This window comes from Somniosus microcephalus, chromosome 4, assembly GCF_052327205.1.
Source record: "Somniosus microcephalus isolate GS21.2 chromosome 4, FLI_Smic_1.0, whole genome shotgun sequence".
NCBI lineage: Eukaryota > Metazoa > Chordata > Chondrichthyes > Squaliformes > Somniosidae > Somniosus > Somniosus microcephalus.
Window position 1 is genome coordinate 156,503,345 of NC_140990.1, and position 16,370 is coordinate 156,519,714.

Sequence of the window (16,370 nt, forward strand, 5' to 3'; positions counted from 1 at the left end):
TAGCAATGTGATAATGACGGGAATATGGTATTGAGATAGAGGATCAGCCATGATCACATTGAATGGCGGAGCAGGCTCGAATGGCCGACTCCTGCTATTTTTCTATGTTTTTACAACTCCCTTGCTCTCCTTTGAAATAGTGCCATAGGATCTTTTACGTCCACCTGAGAGAGCAGGCAGGGCCTCGGTTTAACGTCTCATCCGAAAGATGGCACCTCTGACAGTGCAGCACTTCCTCAGTACTGCACTGGAGTGTCAGCCTAGATATATGTGCTCAAGTCTCTAGAGTGGGACTTGAACCCACAACCTTCTGACTCCGAGCCAAGGGTGCTGCCCACTTAGCCACAGCTTGACACATCAAACCATATATTGATTTTAAACCATAGAATTATATAAATAATTAACTTCCTGCTGTTGAATTCCTGCTGTATTTGTCTTTGTTATGTACAGACCCAGGAGCTCGTTCCTCAGTATACCCATGCTGTTATGTGTCAGAGGCCACTCTGTTCTGTGGGATATGTGCAGAAGGTCCAGAAGCTCGCACTTGCTCCAGGATGCTCTGCCTTGTAAAAAAGCCCTCAGTGACAATGCTGCAAAAGATGGTACTGGACTCTGCCACCATCCCTGCCATCTGTCACACATCTTAGGCGAGTCTTTGCCTTCATATGGTTCAGAAACTTAGCATTTCATGGCAGGAGCCAAGGTTATCGCCCGAATATTCAACAACCAGATTCTCTCACTCTCCACTCGGACACGTTGTGCTCCGATAGCTCAACCACTGGCTTCCTAATGAGTTGTGAATCACCTTTGGTCAGTTCCTATCACTCGAAGTTAACCTATCTGGGCTGGTGAGTACAAGTGACAGGGTTTCTGACAGATTGGGCCAATTCTACTGTCGGAGGGGCAGTGCTAAGGGAGGGTTGGTACTGAGGGAGCGCCACACTGTCGGAGGGTCAGTACTGACGGAGCGCCGCACTGTCAGAGAGGCAGTACTGAGGGAGCGCCGCACTGTCGGAGAGGCAGTACTGAGGGAGCGCCGCACTGTCGGAGGGGCAGTACTGAGGGAACGCAGCACTGTCGGAGGAGCAGTACTGAGGGAACGCAGCACTGTCGGAGGAGCAGTACTGAGGGAGCGCCGCACTATCGGAGGGGCAGTACTGAGGGAGCGCCACACTGTCGGAGGGTCAGTACTGAGGGAGCGCCGCACTGTCGGAAAGGCAGTACCGAGGGAGCGCCGCACTATCGGAGGGGCAGTACTGAGGGAGCGCCACACTGTCGGAGGGTCAGTACTGAGGGAGGCACCACACTGTCGGAAAGTCAGTACTGAGGGAGCGCCGCACTGTCCGAAGGGCAGTACAGAAGGAGCGCCGCACTGTCGGAGAGTCAGTACTGAGGGAATGCCGCACGGTCGGAGAGGCAGTAGTGAGGGAGCGCCGCACTGTTGGAGGGGCCAGGCTGAGGGAGCGCCACACTGTTGGAGGGGCCGCGCTTAGGGAGGGTCGCACTGTCGGAGGGCCAGTACTGAGGGACCGCCGCACTGTCGGAGGGTCAGTACTGAGGGAGTGCCACACTGTCGGAGAGGCAGTAGTGAGGGAGCGCCGCACTGTCGGAGGGACCACGCTGAGGGAGTGCCGCACTGTCGGAGAGGCCGCGCTTAGGGAGGGTCGCACGGTCGGAGAGGCAGTACTGTGGGAGCGCCGCACTGTCGGAGGGGCAGTACTGTGGGAGGGCCGCACTGTCGGAGGGGCAGTACTGTCGGAGGGGCAGTACTGAGGGAGGGCCACACTGTCGGAGGGGCAGTACTGAGGGAGCGCCGCACTATTGGAGAGTCAGTACTGAGGGAGCGCCGCAGTCAGAGGGGCAGTACTGATGGAGCGCCGCACTGTCGGAGGGTCAGTACTGATGGAGCGCCGCACTGTCGGGGTCAGTACCGAGGGAGCATCTGCATGGTCGGAGGGTCAGTACTGAGGGAGCGCCGCACTGTCGGAGGGTCAGTACTGAGGGAGCGCCACACTGTCGGAGGGTCAGTACTGAGGGAGCGCCGCACTGTCGGAGAGTCAGTACTGAGGGAGCGCCGCAGTGTCGGAGAGGCTGCGCTGAGGGAGGGCCGCACTGTCGGAGAGGCAGTACTGAGGGAGCGCCGCACTGTCGGAGGGGCAGTACTGTGGGAGGGTCGCACTGTCGGAGGGGCAGTACTGAGGGAGGGCTGCACTGTCGGAGGGGCAGTACTGAGGGAGCGTCGCAGTCAGAGGGTCAGTACTGAGGTAGCGCCGCACTGTCGGAGAGTCAGTACTGAAGGAGCACCGCACTGTCGGAGGGTCAGTACTGAGGGAGCGCCGCACTGTTGGAGGGTCAGTACTGAGGGAGCGCCGCACTGTGGGAGGGTCAGTACTGAGGGAGCGCCGCACTGTGGGAGGGTCAGTACTGAGGGAGCGCCGCACTGTGGGAGGGTCAGTACTGAGGGAGCGCCGCACTGTCGGAGGGTCAGTACTGAGGGAGCGCCGCACTGTGGGAGGGTCAGTACTGAGGGAGCGCCGCACTGTCGGAGGGTCAGTACTGAGGGAGCGCCGCACTGTCGGAGGGTCAGTACTGAGGGAGCGCCGCACTGTCGGAGGGTAAGTACTGAGGGAGCGCCGCACTGTCGGAGGGTCAGTACTGAGGGAGCGCCGCACTGTCGGAGGGTCAGTACTGAGGGAGCGCCGCACTGTCGGAGGGTCAGTACTGAGGGAGCGCCGCACTGTCGGAGGGTCAGTACTGAGGGAGCGCCGCACTGTCGGAGGGTCAGTACTGAGGGAGCGCCGCACTGTCGGAGGGTCAGTACTGAGGGAGCGCCGCACTGTCGGAGGGTCAGTACTGAGGGAGCGCCGCACTGTCGGAGGGTCAGTACTGAGGGAGCGCCGCACTGTGGGAGGGTCAGTACTGAGGGAGCGCCGCACTGTCGGAGGGTCAGTACTGAGGGAGCGCCGCACTGTCGGAGAGTCAGTACTGAAGGAGCGCCGCACTGTCAGATTGGCTGCACTGTCGCCGGGGCATGCTGAGGGTGTGCCGCACGTTCGAATGGGCAGTACTGAGGGAAGCACCACACTGTCGGAGGGTCAATACTGAGGGAGCGCCGCACTGTCGGAGGGGCCGCGCTGCGCTGAGTTGGCGCCGCATCGTCGGAGGGGCAGTACTGAGGGAGGGCCGCAGTGTCGGAGGGGCCGCGCTGAAGGAGGGCCCAGCGAATCAGGCCCGAGCGCTGCCACGAAAGATAAAGACGGTTCATGCCTGTCAGGCTTTTAATCAACCTGCGTCCCTTGCTATTACTGCCCACTACTTTCCAAGGAAAGATAGCGAGAGCTGTGGCACTGAGGACGGCGCCTTTCCCGGCCGGAGCGCGCATTCACCCTCATCAAGATGGCGGCTCTCCCGGCCGGAGCGCGCATTTACCCTCATCAAGATGGCGGCTCTTCCGGCCGGAGCGCGCACTCACCCTCACCAAGATGGCGGCCGGCCGGCGCGCACCCTCACCAAGTAGGCGGCTCTCCAGGCCAGAGTCCGCACTTATCCTCACCAAGTAGTCGTCATTGCATGGGACGTGACATGCCAAGGGTGCGCTGCTCTGCGCTGCGTCAAAACCGATTGTGCACTGGCCAGGGGAGCGGCCTCATGGCGGCCTTACTGCAGCGCTACGTGGCGGCCATGGTATTGAGCGGGGTGGGCGACGCGCTGGGCTTCTGCAATGAGAGCTGGGAGTTCTGCCGGAGCGGCACGGTGATCCAGGCCGAGCTGCGAAAGCTGGGCGGTCTGTGCCGGCTGGATGTGTCGGGCTGGATGGTGAGCGACGACACGGTGATGCACTTGGCCACGGCCCAGGCCCTGGCGGCCGGGGGGCCCGAGGACAGGCCGGAGCAGCTGTACGACAGGCTGGCCCAGGAATACCAGCACTGTATGAAGGACATGACGGGGAGAGCGCCAGGTACAGGAGGGGAGAAAGAGAGCCCCCTGGGGAGGGGGAAGAGGCGCGCCCCCCTAGGACAGGACAGGGGAGAGAGGGAGCCCCCGGGATAGAGGAGTGGGAGAGAGGGATCCCCCGGGATAGAGGAGTGGGAGAGAGGGAGCCCCCGGGATGGGAGAAAGGGAGCCCCCGGGGATAGGGGAGTGGGAGTGAGGGAGCCCCCGGGGATAGGGGAGTGGGGGAGAGGGAGCCCCCCGGGGATAGGGGAGTGGGGGTGAGGGAGCCCCCCCGGGGATAGGGGAGTGGGAGTGAGGGAGCCCCCCGGCGATAGGGGAGTGGGGGTGAGGGAGCCCCCCGGCGACAGGGGAGTGGGGGTGAGGGAGCCCCCCCGGGGACAGGGGAGTGGGAGTGAGGGAGCCCCCCCGGGGACAGGGGAGTGGGAGTGAGGGAGCCCCCCCGGGGACAGGGGAGTGGGAGTGAGGGAGCCCCCCCGGGGACAGGGGAGTGGGAGTGAGGGAGCCCCCCGGGGACAGGGGAGTGGGAGTGAGGGAGCCCCCCCGGGGACGGGGGAGTGGGAGTGAGGGAGCCCCCCCGGGGACGGGGGAGTGGGAGTGAGGGAGCCCCCCCGGGGTCGGGGGAGTGGGAGTGAGGGAGCCCCCCCGGGGACGGGGGAGTGGGAGTGAGGGAGCCCCCCCGGGGAGGGGGGAGTGGGAGTGAGGGAGCCCCCCCGGGGACGGGGGAGTGGGAGTGAGGGAGCCCCCCCGGGGACGGGGGAGTGGGAGTGAGGGAGCCCCCCCGGGGACGTGGGAGTGGGGGAGCCCCCCCGGGGACGGGGGAGTGGGAGTGGGGGAGCCCCCCCGGGGACGGGGGAGTGGGAGTGGGGGAGTGGGAGTGGGGGAGCCCCCCCGGGGACGGGGGAGTGGGAGTGGGGGAGCCCCCCCGGGGACGGGGGAGTGGGAGTGGGGGAGCCCCCCCGGGGACGGGGGAGTGGGAGTGGGGGAGCCCCCCCGGGGACGTGGGAGTGGGGGAGCCCCCCCGGGGACGTGGGAGTGGGGGAGCCCCCCCGGGGACGGGGGAGTGGGGGAGCCCCCCCGGGGACGGGGGAGTGGGAGTGGGGGAGCCCCCCCGGGGACGGGGGAGTGGGAGTGAGGGAGCCCCCCCGGGGACGGGGGAGTGGGAGTGAGGGAGCCCCCCCGGGGACGTGGGAGTGGGGGAGCCCCCCCGGGGACGGGGGAGTGGGAGTGGGGGAGCCCCCCCGGGGACGGGGGAGTGGGAGTGGGGGAGCCCCCCCGGGGACGGGGGAGTGGGAGTGGGGGAGCCCCCCCGGGGACGGGGGAGTGGGAGTGGGGGAGCCCCCCCGGGGACGGGGGAGTGGGAGTGGGGGAGCCCCCCCGGGGACGGGGGAGTGGGAGTGGGGGGAGCCCCCCCGGGGACGGGGGAGTGGGAGTGGGGGAGCCCCCCCGGGGACGGGGGAGTGGGAGTGGGGGAGCCCCCCCGGGGACGGGGGAGTGGGAGTGGGGGAGCCCCCCCCGGGGACGGGGGAGTGGGAGTGGGGGATCCCCCCCGGGGACGTGGGAGTGGGGGAGCCCCCCCGGGGACGGGGGAGTGGGAGTGGGGGAGCCCCCCCGGGGACGGGGGAGTGGGAGTGGGGGAGCGGGAGTGGGGGAGCGGGAGTGGGGGAGCCCCCCCGGGGACGGGGGAGCGGGAGTGGGGGAGCGGGAGTGGGGGAGCCCCCCCGGGGACGGGGGAGCGGGAGTGGGGGAGCGGGAGTGGGGGAGCCCCCCCGGGGACGGGGGAGCGGGAGTGGGGGAGCCCCCCCGGGGACGGGGGAGCGGGAGTGGGGGAGCGGGAGTGGGGGAGCCCCCCCGGGGGAGTGGGAGTGGGGGAGCCCCCCCGGGGACGGGGGAGTGGGAGTGGGGGAGCCCCCCCGGGGACGGGGGAGTGGGAGTGGGGGAGCCCCCCCGGGGACGTGGGAGTGGGGGAGCCCCCCCGGGGACGGGGGAGTGGGAGTGGGAGTGGGGGAGCCCCCCCGGGGACGGGGGAGTGGGAGTGGGGGAGCCCCCCCGGGGACGGGGGAGTGGGAGTGGGGGAGCGGGAGTGGGGGAGCCCCCCCGGGGACGGGGGAGTGGGAGTGGGGGAGCGGGAGTGGGGGAGCCCCCCCGGGGACGGGGGAGTGGGAGTGGGGGAGCGGGAGTGGGGGAGCCCCCCCGGGGACGGGGGAGTGGGAGTGGGGGAGCCCCCCCGGGGACGGGGGAGTGGGAGTGGGGGAGCCCCCCCGGGGACGGGGGAGTGGGAGTGGGGGAGCCCCCCCGGGGACGGGGGAGTGGGGGAGCCCCCCCGGGGACGGGGGAGTGGGGGAGCCCCCCCGGGGACGTGGGAGTGGGGGAGCCCCCCCGGGGACGGGGGAGTGGGGGAGCCCCCCCGGGGACGGGGGAGTGGGGGAGCCCCCCCGGGGACGGGGGAGTGGGAGTGGGGGAGCCCCCCCGGGGACGGGGGAGTGGGAGTGGGGGAGCCCCCCCGGGGACGGGGGAGTGGGAGTGGGGGAGCCCCCCCGGGGACGGGGGAGTGGGAGTGGGGGAGCCCCCCCGGGGACGGGGGAGTGGGAGTGGGGGAGCGGGAGTGGGGGAGCGGGAGTGGGGGAGCGGGAGTGGGGGAGCCCCCCCGGGGACGGGGGAGTGGGAGTGGGGGAGCGGGAGTGGGGGAGCCCCCCCGGGGACGGGGGAGCGGGAGTGGGGGAGCCCCCCCGGGGACGGGGGAGCGGGAGTGGGGGAGCCCCCCCCCGGGGACGTGGGAGTGGGGGAGCCCCCCCCGGGGACGTGGGAGCGGGAGTGGGGGAGCCCCCCCGGGGACGTGGGAGTGGGGGAGCCCCCCCCGGGGACGTGGGAGTGGGGGAGCCCCCCCCGGGGACGTGGGAGTGGGGGAGCCCCCCCGGGGACGTGGGAGTGGGGGAGCCCCGCCCCCCCGGGGACGTGGGAGTGGGGGAGCCCCCCCCCCCGTACTACAAAGAGGACACCTTCTCCAACATGGAGGGGGAAATTATCCAATACCAGGCCCAGGGGAACGTGTTGATCTGTGGGGACCTCAATTCAAGAACGGGCGAAGAACCAGACTTCACCAATAATCAGGGAAACAATTACATTTTCGGGAATAACCACTTTGACATCCCTTCCCTTCCATACAGGCATAACTGCGACAAGCAGTCAAATACCAACGGTAAACAGCTACTACAGCTCTGTCGAAACCTGGGTCTGTGCATTGTCAATGGTAGGTTCATAGGAGACCTCCTAGGAAGATCGACCTACTGCTCACCTCTTGGCTGCAGCACAGTAGACTATATGATTACAGACTTGGACCCATCCTCTTTCAGAGCATTCACAGTCAAACCACAAACAACACTGTCAGATCACAGCCAAATTACTATGTTTCTCAAAAAGACAGAAACAAACAACATAGAAACACAACCCAGTAAACTGTACAACACCAAAAAATCGTACAGATGGGCCAAAAATGACACGGAAAAATACCAGAAAACAATTAGCAATGCATCAACTCAAGCTCTCTTAGACACCTTTCTGGATAACATATACACTCACAATAAAGAAGGCGTAAACCGGGCAGTTAGTAAACTAAACAATATTTTTGATAATTTGGCAACAAATGCAAACTTGAAAGCTCGCAAGAACAAACCCAAAACAAAAAACTATGAAAAATGGTTTGACCATGATTGCCATAACATGAGGAAAAAAATTAGAAAACTATCAAACCAAAAACACAGACATCCAGAAAACGAGGAATTACGCCTTACTTATTGTCAGACACTAACACAATACAGAAAAACACTCAGAACCAAAAAAGAGCAATATATTAAGAATACACTCAGCTCCATGGAGGAATCCATTGATTCCAATTGTTTCTGGGAAAACTTGAAAACACTACACAAAAAACAACACGACGATTTGTCCATTCAAAATGAGGACACATGGGTAAACCACTTTGAAAAATTATACCAGAAAAACACACTAGGACCAGAGCAACACCAAATACGCAAAAAACTAGAAAAGCTTGAAATGGCCATAAAAGATAACCAAAACCCGCTAGACGCCATAATAACAGAAAAAGAACTTCTTGAAAAACTCAAGGACCTGCGACCAGGAAAAGCTTGCGGGACAGACGGCATACTAAACGAGATGATTAAACACGCAGACGACAAACTGAAACTGGCTATCCTAAAACTCTTCAACTTGGTTCTGAGTGTCGGTTATTTCCCTGACATCTGGAACAAAGGACTCATAACACCCATATACAAAAGTGGGGACAAAATCGACCCAAACAACTATCGAGGCATCTGTGTAAACAGTAACCTGGGGAAGGTATTCTGTAGCATCATAAACAAAAGACTTATAAACTTCCTTGAAGAGCACAATGTCTTGAGTAAAAGCCAAATTGGATTCCTGCCAAACTATAGAACATCCGATCATATCTTCACCCTACAGACCCTAATTGACAAACACGTTCACCATAACAAAAGCAAAATCTACGCATGCTTTGTAGATTTCCAGAAGGCTTTCGACTCCATCTGGCATGACGGTTTATTCCTGAAACTTATCGAAAGCGGGGTAGGAGGGAAAACATATGATGTAATTAAATCAATGTATACAAACAATAAATGTGCAGTTAAAATTGGAGACAAACAAACAAAATACTTCCCACAGGGGCGGGGGGTGACGCAGGGCTCGCCAATCTCACCGACACTCTTTAATATTTACATTAATGGATTGGCAAAACTACTTGAACAATCTGCAGCACCCGGCCTCACCCTATATGAATCCAAGGTTAAATTCCTCCTCTATGCCGACGACCTGGTTCTGCTGTCACCAACTAAGGAGGGTCTACAGCAGAACCTGGACCTGCTGGAGTCGTACTGCCAGACTTGGGCCCTGACAATAAATCCCCAAAAAACCAAAGTCCTTGTGTTCCAGCAAAGATCCAAACAACATGGACCCACAATAAATTTCACAGTAGGAACAACCAAAATTGAACAAACCACTCACTACACATACTTGGGCTTAAAAATCAGTTCTACGGGAAACTTCAAACTGGCTGTGAATGAACTGAAAGAGAAAGCAAGAAGGGCTTTCTATGCCATCAAAAAATCAATCCAAATAGAAATCCCAATTAGCATTTGGCTCAAAATTTTCAAATCAGTAATTGAACCAATTGCACTCTATGGCAGTGAGGTCTGGGGACCACTAACACAACAAGATTTTGCAAAATGGGACAAACACCCAATTGAGATCCTACATGCGGAATTCTGTAAAAGTATCCTCCGGACTCAAAGGAAAACAGTAAACAACGCATGCAGGGCGGAACTAGGCCAATACCCATTAATAATCACTATCCAAAAAAGAGCCACCAAATTTTGGAATCACCTACAAATGAGCAACCCCCAGTGCTATCACTACGACGCCCTGAAATGCCAAGAGCTGACCATAAAGAAGAATACCCTCAGTCAACTAGTCCTGGGACTCAATAAAGTAACTAATAACAATACTAACAATAACCAGTCCCAGGACAGTGACAGGGTAACACAAAGAATTCGACCCAACACAATCGTCGCTAAGCAAAAGGAAAAATATCTGTCATATTGGGCAGAAACAACAAAAACCCAAAGCAAACTCAATTGCTACTTGGCCCTAAACAGACAATACAACATAGCTGATTACCTGACCATGGTAAAGGATAATAAACTGAGAAGAACCTTGACAAGGTACAGACTTAGCGAACATAGCCTAGCGATCGAAAAAGGCAGACCAGGCTGCCAAGAGAAGACAGGATATGCTCTCACTGCAGTCAGGGAGTAGTGGAGACAGAGATGCACTTCCTCACAGCCTGTGGAAAATATCAGGGCATCAGAGAGAATTTCTACCAAAAATTCTCACAAATATGCCCTGAATTCAGAAATCTGACTGACAACCAAAAACTCCCATTCCTACTGGGGGAGGAGAGAAGCTGTGTAACACTGGCGGCACACTATGTTACAGCTTGCCATGAACAGAGGGACAACCAGTAAACTAAGACAAGAGTATATTGTATATTTTTAAACTCAGGGATATACCTGTTTATACACTGTATGAATGGAACCGCGTTTATGTGTTCAACCATAAATGTATCTTGATGCTTTGGCAACATAAGATGTACCTTATCATGCCAATAAAGCGATTTGTATTGTATTGCATTGTATTGGGAGTGGGGGAGCCCCCCCGGGGACGTGGGAGTGGGGGAGCCCCCCCCGGGGACGTGGGAGTGGGGGAGCCCCCCCCCGGGGACGTGGGAGTGGGAGAGCCCCCCCGGGGACGTGGGAGTGGGGGAGCCCCCCCGGGGACGTGGGAGTGGGGGAGCCCCCCCGGGGACGTGGGAGTGGGAGTGGGGGAGCCCCCCCGCGGACGTGGGAGTGGGAGTGGGGGAGCCCCGACGTGGGAGTGGGAGTGGGGGAGCCCCCCCCGCGGACGTGGGAGTGGGGGAGCCCCCCCGCGGACGTGGGAGTGGGAGTGGGGGAGCCCCCCGGGGACGTGGGAGTGGGGGAGCCCCCCCGGGGACGTGGGAGTGGGGGAGCCCCCCCGGGGACGTGGGAGTGGGGGAGCCCCCCCCCGGGGACGTGGGAGTGGGGGAGCCCCCCCCCGGGGACGTGGGAGTGGGGGAGCCCCCCCGGGGACGTGGGAGTGGGAGTGGGGGAGCCCCCCCGGGGACAGGGGAGTGGGAGTGGGGGAGCCCCCCCGGGGACAGGGGAGTGGGAGTGGGGGAGCCCCCCCGGGGACAGGGGAGTGGGAGTGGGGGAGCCCCCCCGGGGACAGGGGAGTGGGAGTGGGGGAGCCCCCCCCGGGGACGTGGGAGTGGGGGAGCCCCCCCGGGGACGTGGGAGTGGGGGAGCCCCCCCCGGGGACGTGGGAGTGGGGGAGCCCCCCCCGGGGACGTGGGAGTGGGGGAGCCCCCCCCGGGGACGTGGGAGTGGGGGAGCCCCCCCCGGGGACGTGGGAGTGGGGGAGCCCCCCCGGGGACAGGGGAGTGGGAGTGGGGGAGCCCCCCCGGGGACAGGGGAGTGGGAGTGGGGGAGCCTGACAGGGGACGTGGGAGTGGGGGAGCCCCCCCCGGGGACAGGGGACGTAGGAGTGGGGGAGCCCCCCCGGGGACGTGGGAGTGGGAGTGGGGGAGCCCCCCCGGGGACAGGGGAGTGGGAGTGGGGGAGCCCCCCCGGGGACAGGGGAGTGGGGGAGCCCCCCCCCGGGGACGTGGGAGTGGGGGAGCCCCCCCCCGGGGACGTGGGAGTGGGGGAGCCCCCCCCCCCGGGACGTGGGAGTGGGGGAGCCCCCCCCCGGGGACGTGGGAGTGGGGGAGCCCCCCCCCCGGGGACGTGGGAGTGGGAGTGGGGGAGCCCCCCCGGGGACGTGGGAGTGGGGGAGCCCCCCCGGGGACGTGGGAGTGGGGGAGCCCCCCCGGGGACAGGGGAGTGGGAGTGGGGGAGCCCCCCCGGGGACAGGGGAGTGGGGGAGCCCCCCCGGGGACAGGGGAGTGGGAGAGAGAGGGGGAGCCCCCGGGGAGAGTGGGAGAGCGCGCGCCCCCGGGGAGAGGGAAGGGGGAGAGTGGGCGAGCGCGCCCCCGGGGAGAGGGAGCATGCCCCCGGGATAGGGGAGAGTGGGAGAGCGCCCCCGGGATAGGGGAGAGAGGGAGAGCGCGCGCCTCCGTGGAGGGGGAGCGCACGCCTCCATGGAGGGGGAGCGTGCCCCGGGGAGAGGGGAGAGAGGGAGCCCCCGGGGAGAGGGAGCCCCCGGGGAGAGAGGGAGCCCCCGGGGAGGGGGAGAGAGGGAGCCCCGGGGGGAGAGAGGGAGCCCCGGGGGGAGAGAGGGAGCCCCCGGGGAGGGAGGGAGCCCCCGGGGAGAGAGGGAGCCCCCGGGAAGGGGGAGAGAGGGAGCCCCCGGGGAGAGGGGAGGGGGAGAGAGGGAGCCCCCGGGGAGGGGGAGAGAGGGAGCCCCCGGGGAGAGGGGAGGGGGAGAGAGGGAGCCCCGGGGAGAGGGGAGGGGGAGAGAGAGAGAGGGAGCCCCGGGGGAGAGTGGGAGAGCGCGCGCCCCCGGGGAGAGGGAAGGGGGAGAGTGGGCGAGAGCGCGCCCCCGGGGAGAGGGAGCGTGCCCCCGGGATAGGGGAGAGTGGGAGAGCGCCCCCGGGATAGGGGAGAGAGGGGGAGCGTGCCCCCAGGATAGGGGAGAGTGGGAGAGCGCGCGTCCCAGGGGAGAGGGAGCGCGCCCCCGGGATAGGGGAGAGAGGGAGCGCGCCCCTGGGAGATGTTTGTATTTTATTTATCATGGCCCGGAATTTGCGGTCAGCGGGAAAACAAAGGCTTATCACTTCCTCACATCCAGTGAATTACTTTTGAAGTGTTGGTGACCTTAAGAAAAAGTAAATCAAATATGTAGTGACAGACGATATTTTCATGTGTGCAGTCCTGAAACTTTGGTTTTGGTTTGAGACCATTTTTTTCGGGTGGGATCGGGCAAGTTGCTGTGTTTGGTGAGGTAATGATACATAACTGGGAGATAACAATAGGGTTACCTTTTTATTATATATATGTTGGGATAAGTGGTCTCTGTTTATTAAAGGCAATTAATTTTTCTCAGCGTGCATATGGTCAATATTAAGTGAGTATTATACCCATTGTTTTCTTTTTGCCAGGTTTAACGTGTATGCATGGCATTGAATTACTGCGACCAGGTCGTCCTGATGGCTGGAAGATCCCATTCAATCCTAAAGGGGGTGGATGTGGTGCTGCAATGCGGGCCATGTGTATCGGACTGCGATTCTCCCAAGACGATCAGTTAGAGAAGCTGATTGAAGTAGCTGTCGAAAGCGGCCGAATGTCTCACCACCACCCCACTGGTTACCTGGGCTCAGTGGCTGCAGCGTTGTTCACGGCATATGCTGTGAATGGGAAACCTGTAGTGAGCTGGGGGAAGGGCCTAATGGAGGTGTTGGAGAAAGCAAAGAGCTATGTCGAAAAAGCTGAGCATTACTCTGCTGAAAACCTGGCTGCATGGTGGGTGCCAAATCTTGCACTGTTCATTTTCCATTTGTAAGAGCATGTACTTTGTACAATTTATTGCCCTTTTTTAATTAGTTCATTGGATGTGGGCATCGCTGGCAAGGCCAGCATTTATTGCACTTGGCGGTGAGCCACCGCTTTGAACCGCTGCAGTCCGTGAAGGCACTCCCACAGCCAGTATACTTCTTTATACAACTGAGGGCAGTTAAGAGTCAACCACATTGCTGTGGGTCTGGAGCCACATATAGGCCAGACCGGGTAAGGACAGCAGATTTCCTTCCCTAAAGGACATGAGTGAAGCAGATGGGTTTTTAACAACAATCCGGTAGTTTCATGATACAGGAAACTTTGTGCTATCCAGAGGTGAGCTATCCGGCAAACTGGAGCCACCGGCAGAAATCAGGTGCCGTTTTTTATTCTTGTTTGTTTTCTTTGCTTTTTTTTCCACAGTCAAGCAGTGCAAGGTCTGTAGCTATAGCAACAGCTTTAGCTACAGACTCTTGCAGCCACACACGAGTGTTTAGAAGCTGTTGCTAAGCAACAGTGATTGTTGTCAGATACAGAGATAAGAATCTCCGTATCTTTCAACATTAACTCTGGAGTGTACGGCATTTTTTAGGCAATGGCAGCAGCTCGGTCCCGTCGGTGCCGGATAGCACACAGTTTCCTGTACTAGCTTCTTATTCCAGATTTATTTATTAACTGAATTTAAATTCCCCAGCTGCCATGGTGGGATTTGAACTCTTGTCTCTGGATCATTAGTCCAGGCCTCTGATTACTAGCCCAGTGACATTACCACTATGCTACCGTACCTGATAATTTTAATTGTGTTAGCACATCTCCTAACAATGCTGCTTCCCACAGCTTGCACCACATCTCTGGAATGACTGGACTTGCCTGGCAGATGGAGTTGAGCTGCAAATTGTGCTCATCCTTTACATGAAGGATAACTGCTCCTTGTGTCAGCTCAGCCCAAGAGGTAACACTCTGGGTCAGAAGGTCATGGATTCGAGCTTGCAACCTAAGCTGACGTGGACATTGTCACAGGTGTTGTCCTTCGGATGAGATGTTTAGCCAAGGACCCGTCAGCCTTGATGCTTCAGTTAATGATCCAGCTGTGTTATGTGACAGGAAATTTGCAATAAGTGTGTATAGTGCCTGAAGTGTGACAGGAAATTTACAGTGTGTGTACAGTGCCTGAAGTGTGACAGGAAATTTACAGTAAGTGTGTACAGTGCCTGAACTGTGACAGGAAATTTGCAGTAAGTGTGTACAGTGCCTGAAGTGTGACAGGGAAATGTGTGGCCTTCTGTTTTAATGTCTTCCCTGTGCCAGTGAGCAGTTTCTCTAATCTTGTCACTCTGGGATGACTAAACCTGCTCACTGATCATACACAGTTTAACTTTGCAAAATAGCGTAACTGCTAATATTTGGAAAACTGGATTGAAATTTCTGTTCTGAAGTAAATATTTTGTAACATTTTTTATACTGTAGTGATGTATTTCAGCTGAACTTTTTAAATGAAACAAACTTAAAATGAGTGCACCACCTTCATATGGAGCTTGAGGGTTAAAAAACCTCCATAAAGTTGAATCATTCATCTCCTTTTCTCTTTATTTCAGGTCCTACTTTGAAGACCAATGGAATAAGTACCTTCAGGAGAGAGGCATTATGGATGGGGTATCCAAGCCGACTTTCCCCAAGCAATATGGTGTGACGGAACGTGACAAATTCTACACCTCTGTCAGCTTTTCGGGCTGGGGTGGGGCCAGCGGACATGATGCCCCCATGATAGCTTACGATGCCATCCTGGGGTCGGGCAATTCCTGGGAAGAGCTCTGCAACAGAGGGATTTTCCATGGCGGTGATAGCGATTCTACTGGTGCTATAGCTGCAGCTTGGTGGGGAGCAATGTATGGCCTCGACAAGGTTCCCATATCCAACTACAAAGGTCTAGAATATAGGGGCAGGTTGGAAATCCTGGCAAAGCAATTGTTCTGTTTAAGCCATCCAGATTCTTGCTCATCAGATAAGGATCAGATGAAATAGCGTGTGCTGGAAGACTCCTGTTATAACTCAGCTACTGTTGAATTAACTGGAGAGACAGCCTGCCCCACTGTCAATTGATTGGTTGGTTCCATTTAAAGCAAATCTCAAACAATCAGACCTCCCTCAGTGTTGCACCTCAATTGTGGGCTGTTTTTTTTTTGAGTGTTACACTGAGTTCCCAGCCTGTACCGTGTTACGGGAGAGGTGATAAGTGAGGTGGAGGACTCTTCCCCTTGGGTGGTGGTTGGAGAATTGTTTTGTGGGACATGCTACCCATTGATTATTCAATAGCAGGTCCCTGCCTCTTTGACCTGCAGTGGAAAGGGAGGGTGTGTTAAACTGCAGCATTTTTGATTAAATGATTAGAGGTATTTTGTCCCTGCTGGAGGACAATGACTATTAAATCTAGAGCACAGAGCCAGGCCGTTCAACCCAGTCAGTCTACGCTGGTGTTTCTTCTCCACACAAGCCTCCTGCTACTCTCCCACCCTGCCCCCATATCCCTCCATTCCTTTGTTGCCGCCTGTATGCAATTAATAATCAATGGGAGTGAGGAAATCATTCTTTTGTGATGAAGTACATTGAAAGGGGTGGTGAGTAAATCTCTCGTGGCATTCTGACCCTATTTCAGGTCAGGAATCTGCACTATTTTTGCTGCTTGTATAAAACTAATTAGTTTGGATTGTGCTGAATAAAATATAAAAGGCTACTGACTGAGCTTTAGGAAATGAACTTGTTTTTATTTGTTTCTTTCCCTCTCTGACCAATAATATGTGGCATGTCCTGGTACTGGGAGAGATGCAGCGAACAAGACTGAGCCAAGTTACAAACTGAGTGAAGACCATGAAATGGCTAGAGAGTGGTCTGTGGAGCAAACAAATAATGTATAGTTCTTGTGCTACATATTAATGACTTGGCCTTGGGTATACAGTGCATCATTTCAAAGTTTGCAGCTGACACAAAGCTTGGAAATGTAAACAATGAGGAGGATAGTAACAGACTTCAGGAGTACTGGTGAAATGGCAGACACATGGCAGATGAAATTTAACACAGAGAAGCATGAAGTGATGTATTTTGGAAAGAAAAATGTGGAGATGCAATATAAACAAAATGGTACAATTTTAAAGGGAATGCAAGAACAGAGCGACCTGGGGTGTATGTACACAAGTCTGACTTGTTGAGAAGGCTGCTAAAAAAGCATACAGGATAGCTTGCTTTATAAATAGAGGCATAGAGCACAAAAGCAAGGAAGTTACACTAAACCTTTATAAATCACTGGTTAGGCCCCAGTTGGAA

At 58.6% G+C, this 16,370-nt stretch overlaps 1 protein-coding gene across 1 annotated transcript; it reads left to right on the forward strand.

Annotated features, from left to right (window-relative positions):
• The first annotated feature begins 3,454 nt into the window (after positions 1-3,454).
• On the forward strand, positions 3,455-15,792 carry LOC147119943 (ADP-ribosylhydrolase ARH1-like). Its single transcript, XM_085985386.1, has 3 exons — positions 3,455-3,958; positions 12,659-13,019; positions 14,648-15,792. Exons 1-3 carry the CDS (start codon positions 3,571-3,573, stop codon positions 15,072-15,074), a joined length of 1,176 nt encoding a protein of 391 aa, XP_085841512.1. The 5' UTR covers positions 3,455-3,570; the 3' UTR covers positions 15,075-15,792.
• The last annotated feature ends 578 nt before the right edge of the window (positions 15,793-16,370 follow it).

Coding starts and splice junctions, on each gene's coding strand:
- LOC147119943 (XM_085985386.1), top strand. CDS start 3,571: ATGGGACGTGACATGCCAAGGGTGCGCTGCTCTGCGCTGCGTCAAAAC. Junction 3,959..12,658: donor CATGACGGGGAGAGCGCCAG/GTACAGGAGGGG, acceptor TCTTTTTGCCAG/GTTTAACGTGTATGCATGGC. Junction 13,020..14,647: donor GCTGAAAACCTGGCTGCATG/GTGGGTGCCAAA, acceptor TCTTTATTTCAG/GTCCTACTTTGAAGACCAAT.